This window comes from Theropithecus gelada, unplaced genomic scaffold (assembly GCF_003255815.1).
Source record: "Theropithecus gelada isolate Dixy unplaced genomic scaffold, Tgel_1.0 HiC_scaffold_719, whole genome shotgun sequence".
Lineage (NCBI taxonomy): Eukaryota > Metazoa > Chordata > Mammalia > Primates > Cercopithecidae > Theropithecus > Theropithecus gelada.
The window spans coordinates 1-8,566 of NW_020263890.1; the positions used below are offsets into that span (position 1 = coordinate 1).

General features: G+C 46.7%; 2 gene segments (V, D, J or C); both read left to right on the top strand.

Annotated features, from left to right (window-relative positions):
- Positions 1-2,020: 2,020 nt before the first annotated feature.
- Positions 2,021-2,524, top strand: LOC112617975. The segment is given in 2 exon segments: positions 2,021-2,095; positions 2,184-2,524. Coding segments are annotated over 2 exon segments (390 nt in total).
- Positions 2,525-6,693: 4,169 nt separating this feature from the next.
- Positions 6,694-7,188, top strand: LOC112617974 (the record flags this gene model as incomplete). The annotated part of the segment is given in 2 exon segments: positions 6,694-6,739; positions 6,862-7,188. Coding segments are annotated over 2 exon segments (373 nt in total), but the record flags the coding sequence as incomplete, so codon positions are not given.
- Positions 7,189-8,566: the final 1,378 nt, after the last annotated feature.

Below are 8,566 nucleotides of genomic sequence, written 5' to 3' on the forward strand. Positions count from 1 at the left end.
TTGAGGGTGATTGATTTCCAGCCATCTCCCAGGAAAACAGCTGCATGGTTTGCATTAACTTTGGACTGTGCTGCAAGTGTCTTCCAAAGGATCTCACTTACTCCTCTATGAGTGACATGGGCTGGGATGCTGTGGTAGAGCACACTCCTGCTGACGTCTTGTATCTCCTGGAGACAGAAGTGGATGGGAGGCACAGTCCTCCATGGGAACCCTGAATAGGTCCCTCCTTCCTTTCAAATATGGACTTTCTGGGGAATGATACTGAATGGCTTCTGTTGCTGTTCTTTTTGAACTGTCTCAGACGTTTTCTCAAAGATGCTACAGAACATAGTGTATCCATTTAGCAAGTTAAAAGGCTGAATGAGACTAGGAGAGATGCCCTGCTCATCATCATTCTCCTTCCACTTCCAGTGACTGCTCTTATTTTGTGTGCCATAAGCTAACAGCTACTGAATCCAAGACCTCGTAATCACTCTGTAAAACTGGTGACGTGCTGCATACTTTGCCACCTGGGACTTTTTAATCTTACTTCATTTTCTAAGGAGTGAATTGTCTTGTCCAAATAACTAACATATTTAAAGACATTTCCTTCTGTGGGCACTGATTCCCTGCTATACGTTTTCCAAGGAAGTGGTGAGCCTGTTTCTGAGAACACCTGAAATCAGTGGCTGTCCCTTCCAAACCAATCAAAAAGTGATTGCCTTTTGGTGTGGGTTTGGTTTTGTTATTGATTTTAAAACATACCTTTGAACACTGACATCTCTGAAACTACTAGAGCTCTAGAAGTGTAATTGTGAAAGAAGCTTGCTTGCAGCTTTGACAAAATGAGAAACTCTTCCCAAATAAACCTTGTTTTGAAGTTAAAAAAAGAATAATGTGAGATTGGAACCTGAGAGGTCTGAAGATTCCCAAGAGCACTCTCAATTCTGAAGCTGATCGTAAGAGAAGGGCTCCCAACAGCCCTTCGCTTCTTATGATTCCCTGGAAGGACTCAAATAACTCACTGAAAACTGTGACATTCATTAATATAATGTTTCTACAGCAAAATAATACAGATTAAAATAACTCAAGGGAAGAGGCACATGGGCAGAGTTCAGGAGAATTCCAAGCACAAGCATCCAGTTTTCCTCTCCCAGTGGAGTAACAGGCAATGTTGCATTCTGCTGGCAACAATGTGTGATTCTATGTAGGAAGCATTGCCGGCCAGCAAAGCTCACCCAGGCTTGGTGTCCAGAGGACTTTTGAGTGATGGAGTGGGTGAGAGTGGGGTTGTTATGTAGACCTTGATGATCATCCTCATGACTCACTTGAGTTTCCACTGAATTGACAATGAAACTCCAACCTTCCATCTTTGGTCATTTTCTTTTTAAAAATTCTCTAAAGTAAATTATTTAAAATATTCTCACTTAAACCAGCTGTTCATTTAATATAATGCTCAACACGAATAGTTTCAAAAAGTCAGTTATGTCATTAAAACAATTGTTTAGTCATTCAAACCATTCAGATAACAACACCACGTAGCACTAAAATCGAACCAGTCACAGGGGCAGGATTTCAGCAACAGCACGAGAAAGTAGAACAAATAGGAATGAGCAAAGAATAGACAAGTAATGGGTGTGAATTGACCTGGAAAATAATGTGGCGATGTCCAAAGATAAATCAATAGTTATTTGTTACACAAGGGAAAGACAATGCATTCTCAGTCCAGGAAAGCCACCAGGGGGCGGTCGGGGTCTTTTGGATTGTAGGAGGCTCAAGAGAGTCAAACTGAATGAACCCTGCACAGTTGCTCACTGACTCATGTAAATGTGAGAGCAGCTGCTTCCTCCCACAGGGCAAATCCACAGCACACAGCCACCCTGGGCTGGCCCCTTATAGGGTAGCTGCTCTCAGGGCTGTGGACCTAGGTGGTGATAAAGGCAGTAAAGATTTGCATACAGCAGCACACAACACACCCCGTCCAAGCAGAGAGCTCAATAGGAGATAAAGAGCCATCAGAATCCAGCCCCAGCTCTGGAGCCAGGGATCCCTTCCAATACCAGCACCATGGCCTGGACTCTGCTCCTCCTCCAGTTCCTCCTCACTTGCTGCCCAGGTTAAGAGAGATTTCAAATACCAGCCTTTGGAGGGATCCCTTTTTCTCCCATTCTAATTTCTAACATGTGTCTGTTTTTCTGTTTCAGGGTCCAATTCTCAGGCTGTAGTGACTCAGGAGCCCTCAATGACTGTGTCCCCAGGAGGGACAGTCACTCTCACCTGTGCTTCCAGCACTGGAGCAGTCACCAGTGGTAACTATCCAAACTGGTTCCAGCAGAAACCTGGACAAGCCCCCAGGACACTGATTTACAATACAAACAGCAAATACTCCTGGACCCCTGCCCGGTTCTCAGGCTCCCTCGCTGGGGGCAAAGCTGCCCTGACACTGTCCGGTGCACAGCCCGAGGACGAGGCTGAGTATTACTGCTCGCTGTACTATAGTGGTGCTCAGCACAGTGACAGACTCATAAGAGGAACCAAGACATAAACCTCCCTAGGCCCTTGTGATGTGGAGATCACATGATCAGACATACCAGCTCTCAAAGCAGCTTACATGTGGACCAGTCATAGGGGAAGGGAAAGGTATGAATTGATTCCTATTTCTGCTTCAGCCCTGAAGTGCAGGAAATGTGAGAATGATATGGGAGTTACTGGATCCAGAAAAAAAAAAAAAAAAAAAAGAGTTAATTGTTTTCTATTCCAAAAGGAACACTAACAGCTAGATCAGATCTAAAGGTTGAGCCTAAATATATTTTCTCCAGAAAGAAGCTTCTTCAAAGTATGGGCTTTCTGAGCTAAGAGCAAAGACAAGAAACTATTCTTTTTGTATATTACTCAAGTTTGTTTTATTGCGTTACTTTCAAAGAAATACATGCCTATTATATAAAATAAGAATATTAAAAACTGCCAAGTTCACTGCAAAGCTATCTCATCGCAAACAATCAACATAAGTACATTACTTCATTTGGAAGCATTCTTTCATTATTGTTCTCGATATTTCCACAGAGGTGATCAAACCTTGTGCTTTTTTTTTTTTTTTTCTGATTTTACACATCTTTTAAGCTTAATGTGAGTAATGTTCCATTCTTCAAAAGGATAAAATATTTGAATCATTTGTAATTATTAAAAATTTTTTATTATACTTTAAGTTCCAGGGTACATGTGCACAATGTGCAGGTTTGTTAATTTTATTTTGATTTGAGTACCAATGAAAAAAATACAGTTATATAGGTAATTCCAATTGTTAGATTTTCAGACAAAGATGTGATATTGTGTTATTATTAAAACATGCCTGGTTATTTCTGTAGATTTAGTGCAGTTAGGGAAAATGCCTGCAATTTTCAATGCAAAGCCTAGAGTACACTATGCCTGACTTCACAACACACAACCTAGAGAAACAACGGTTTCCAGCTCATGTTTGCTGGAGCATAATAGATTCGGTTACAAGGAACAATTTATATGCAAAACTATTTCAATGTCTTCATGCATGTGTTGGAACAGTACATCTCAAATTTTATTGTGCATACAAATTATCCGGGGATCTTACAAAATACAGTTTCTGATTGAATGAGTATGAATTGTTGATGGAGTCTCTGCATTTCCAAAATGTGCCTGCCACAGAAAATCCACATATATGTTTCAATAGTAACAAGTCCAGCCAGGAGCAGAGGCTCACGTGTGTAATCCTAGCACTTTGGGAGGCTGAGGCAGGAAGATTACTTGAGGCCAGGAGTTTGAGACCAGCCAAGGTCAACAGAGCAAGATCTTTTCTCTATGGTTGTATTTTTTTAATATAAAAAAGGAATTAGCTGGGAATTGTGCTACAGGCTTGTAGTCCTACATACGAAGGAGGCTGAGGCAGGAGAAGAGCTTTAGCCCAGGAGTTAAAAGCTGCAGTGAGCCATGATCATGACACTGCACTCCAGCCTGGGTGGCAGACTGAGATCTTGTCTCTAGTAATAATAATAAAAATAAGTCCGTAAGAACAGTATAAAACAAAGAGAACCCTTGGCAGACAAGAGCTTAAGGAAAATCTCTGACATGGGGGATTAATGAGGTTGGATGATAGAAGCACCCCACACTCCATGGAGGGAGATGACCAGGGAGGACAGCGGCAAAGCTGGGAGAGGCTCCCCTTTCTTTACAAACAAAAACAAAAGCAAACAAACAACAAAGCTGATCTCCCCTCTGGCTCCCGTCCAACATTCTTACTGGCTTCTCTTCCGTTCTTTTCTATAGTGTGACCCATCCTTACGCTCCCCCTTCCACATCTCTGATTCCTGAATTCCCTTCTTGGGTCTCTCTCCTGTTCCTACCACCACTTCTCCCCTCTGACTTCCTGAGCTAATTATCAAGGGTTTTATAACAGAAAACTCATTGCATTTTTCTAGATCTGTCCTTGACAGTTGACACTCATATTTATGTTCTCTTTCTGAACTTCTCTGATACTCTTAGTTTTGAAGAAGCCTGAAGTTTTGGCTGATTCTCTTTCTTCACCTCAGCCGGTTCCTCCTCCTTCTCCTTCCTGGGCTTCTCGGTATTTCCAATGAATCCAGTGAACCACACAAATATGCTAATCAATTCTCCCCAACGCCCACCACTCTGTCTTATGTGCTGATCTAGCGAGGAATTAAATAGGAAGAGAGACCCTTGGGTTTCTGTGCAACCTGGGAAGTGAGTTCACGGCTAGACTCAGCTGGGACACCAGACACCTGCTGCCTGTTGATGGTTAGTGGTCCTGGGGTCCTGCAGCAGCTGTGTCCTCCCAGGGTGCCTTGAGAGTCACTGACCATGCTCTCCTACCTCCCACTCACCTCTCCTCAAGGAGGACAACCAGACTCAGCATCCTGTACTGAGGAGTACAGCCAGAGATCAGCATAGATTTGCATTCAGTCCTTTCCTCTAAAAGATGCCACAGAAGAAGGGCTGTTCTGCCTAATCTGTGTGGCTCAGGAAGCAGAGCTCTAGAGACATCTCTACCATGAAGTAGACCCCTCCTCCTCTCCCTCCTCAGTCTCTGCACAGGTGGCTAGGGACAGAAGGCAGGGACTGGCACTGGGAGGACCAGGGCTCTGCCTTGCTCCCCTGGCTCATGGAACCACCTCCCACATCCTATGTCTCTCTCCTGACTCTCAGGGCCCTGGGCAGTCAGGGCTCACTTGGTAGCCTGCACAGTCTGTCTGTGATGAAACCAGTCACCATCTCCTGGAAGCAGTAGCAAAAAGGTTCTTGGAATTGTGTCCTGGTACCAACAATGACAAGAAAGGGCCTCCAAACCTCTGGTTTATAGAAGCACATATCTGCCTGCAGGGATCCAAGATGGATGCTCGGGCTACCAGTTTGGCAAGGAGGCCTTCCCAAGCATCTCTGAGCTTCAGGCTGAGGACAACACTGATCTCAACTGTTGGCTTCAGACAGCCCCCTGGAGGCACTGTTTGTGCTGCGGTCTGTGGGAGTGAGACAGGAACATGTCAGGTCTCCTAGGAGGATAACCTGCAGCACCACATGCAACCAGGACAGCTGGGCTGTTTACCATTTGTGTGCGTGTTTGCTGCTGCTGCTGCTAACCAGGGTCCAGGGCTCAGATTAGGGACAGTGATCTAGAGAATGCTGCTTTGTTTTCTCAGGGCCAGACTTCAGAGAGAGCCCTTAGCCACAGCATTGTCAGACTGCCTCAGAAGAATCAGAAAGTCCTTGATTTCTGGAACAGGCTGCCCTGGGAACAGAGTCATGATAGGCCAGGGCAAGCAGGGACAGAATCCAGCTGAGTCTGTCTCAGGCACATGCACTAATAAAGATCTCTGTTTTTCCTTATTGTTTATTGATCACCTATTATGTATGAAACAGTTGTAAAGAAAACTTTTGCTGAATTACTGCCTTTAACATATTTTGGGTCCTTTATTTTTCCTGCAAAATTTTCATTATTCACTGTCTTTTTGAACAGCCCCTAGCTGCCCTTCCACCTGACTCCATAGCTAACCCATTTTCCATGATGCCCACTCTGATGGCACATGTGGGTAAATAGATTTTCCTAAAATGCTCTTTTGGGGTGCTGACACCTTTAAAAGTTGTATATGTACAGGTCTACACATCCCACAGACCAAGACTGCTTCTGGGAGTGAGAAATCACAGTAATAATGAATAGGATGAGAGAAGCAATATCTAGGAATCAGACCATGCGTATGTGAATACAGACAGTGACTAGAGAGCTGCAGAGACCAGCGGGGTTCTGAGGTCTCTGAGCCATGGGAAAGTGAGTGTCCTGGTACCAACATCGGATGTTGTGTGGCTGCCCTGTGGTTCCTACACGGCTGCTCAGTAAGGACCATTCAATCAAAGAAATCCAGGCCTGGGAGCTGGGCCCTGATGGGCACTTGGCGGCTGTGTCCCCTCTGGCCTGGCAGAGTTCCCTGAGCAGGGTCCTGTGTATGGTCTCAACAGGTGCTTCCTCCCAGGGCCTTGCAAAACGAAAAGCAAACCTTCCTCCTGCTCAGTCTGCAGAGTGAGCTGAGCTGCATCCCCAGGGCTCAGGGAGGGGCTGGGCAGTCCCTGGGTGGAAACACATTTGCATGAGCAGCCCCTCCTCTGCAGAGGGTGGGAAGAAAAGGAGGCCTGGGGCAGCCCAGTCCCACTGCGGGGAAAGAGGCTGTGTCCACCATGGCCTGGACTCCTCTCCTCCTCCTGCTCCTCTCTCACTGCACAGGTACGAAAAGACCTCAGAGACAAGGGCCAGCACCCAGCCTGATTGTGACTCTTCTGGCAAAGATCCCTGATCAACTTGACCCTGGTTTCTGCCTTAGCACCCATGAATGTCTGTGTTTGCAGGTTCCCTCTCCCAGCCTGTGCTGACTCAGCCGGCCTCCCTCTCAGCATCTCCTGGAGCATCAGCCAGTCTCACATGCACCTTCAGCGGTGGCATCAATGTTGCTGGCTACTACATATACTGGTACCAGCAGAAGCCAGGGAGTCCTCCCCGGTATCTTCTGTGGTACAAATCAGACTCAGATAAGGGCCAGGGCTCTGGAGTCCCCAGCCGCTTCTCTGGATCCAAAGATGCTTCGGCCAACACAGGGATTTTACGCATCTCTGGCCTCCAGTCTGAGGATGAGGCTGACTATTATTGTGCCATTGGGCACAGCAGCGGTCCTCACAGTGACACACACAGATGGGGAAGTGGGACAAAATCTCACCCTGCTCTGGGTCTTGCTCTGTAACAATTTTTAAATTGTAAAATAACCGGCCTAGGCACAAACTACATTTGGATGTACTTTCTAGATGTTAAAGGCTCTTCTGTCAATTTCCCATCCATTTCTCTGATGTCTCAGTAAAACAAAAACAGATCAAAAGGAAACCACCTGATGACCCTGAAGCGTTGGCTGCTTGTCCATGTGTGCTAACATCAGTGCCTGTGGAGCTGGACTTTTTTCTTGAAAGAAGCAACATGAGGCTTTCCAAGCTCACATCATGCTCAGAGCCTGGGGACATGGTAGCAGGTGAACAGTGCCCTGCAGCATGGTCTCTGCTCTTCCAGCGTACAAGCAGAGACCTCCCCTTCCATCCCCAGTAGTCTGTTCTCAGGGCTGTCTGAGGCTCACTGTGTCCCAGGAACAAGGCACTCAAATATGAAATGCTGCCTGAGGACACAGGTCAGGGAGGAATTCCAGATACAGAGCTGACCTGGCTCAGTCCTGGAAACCTGCATTTCAGCGGAAATGTCAGGAGATGTGGTTAGGTCTGAGGGTAACTGCAGACCTGAGGCCAGTAAAGCTCTGTGTAGGACGTGAGAGAGTCAAGGGGAGGCTTCACCATGGCTGAGACAAGGCTGAGGCTGCTCCTTGGCCATGGGGGAAGTAGGTCCCAGGGATGTGACTTTCCTGCAGCTCATCCCACTCAGGACCACGGGAACTGCTGAGGGTGGGTTTCCTGATCCCTCAGGGCCTGACTGTGTTCTCTTCTCCTCTCTTACACCATTGCAGCTTCTCGCTGAGTCAGGGTCTAGTGGTGAGTCTGTGGAATATCCCGGTACAGAAACTGCCCAATCTTTGCTTCAAGTGACTCCTCCCTGGGAAACTCTTGAGGAGGCCCCCATCACAAGGTCTCCTTGTTCTGCATGGGGAGCAGCTGAAACATTGGCATTCTCATGGAAATGGCTACAGAGGCCTCCCAGAGACAGCCCCTAAGTTTATGACCTCGGACAGCAGTGATGGTGATTCAGGGGTCCCAGCCTGATTCTCCTGCTCTGGGTTTATTCACACAGCCTCCTCGACCACCTCTGGGCTCCAGCCTGAGGACCCGTCTGGTTATCAGTGTCACACAGCTGCACCCTGACTTCATGTTACCAAGGGCTCCTGTTCCATGGAGAAGTGAGAGAGGATCCGCCCCACTCATCCTCTCTGCCCATCCCTCCTTTATCCCTGCCTGTGACCAACACCAGTTCATGCCAAGGCTTCTGCTGTCGGTTATATTAGTGAAAGCGGAGCAAGAGTTCAGTGACAATAACTCCTTTTCTTACTGGTCTTCCCAGTGGACA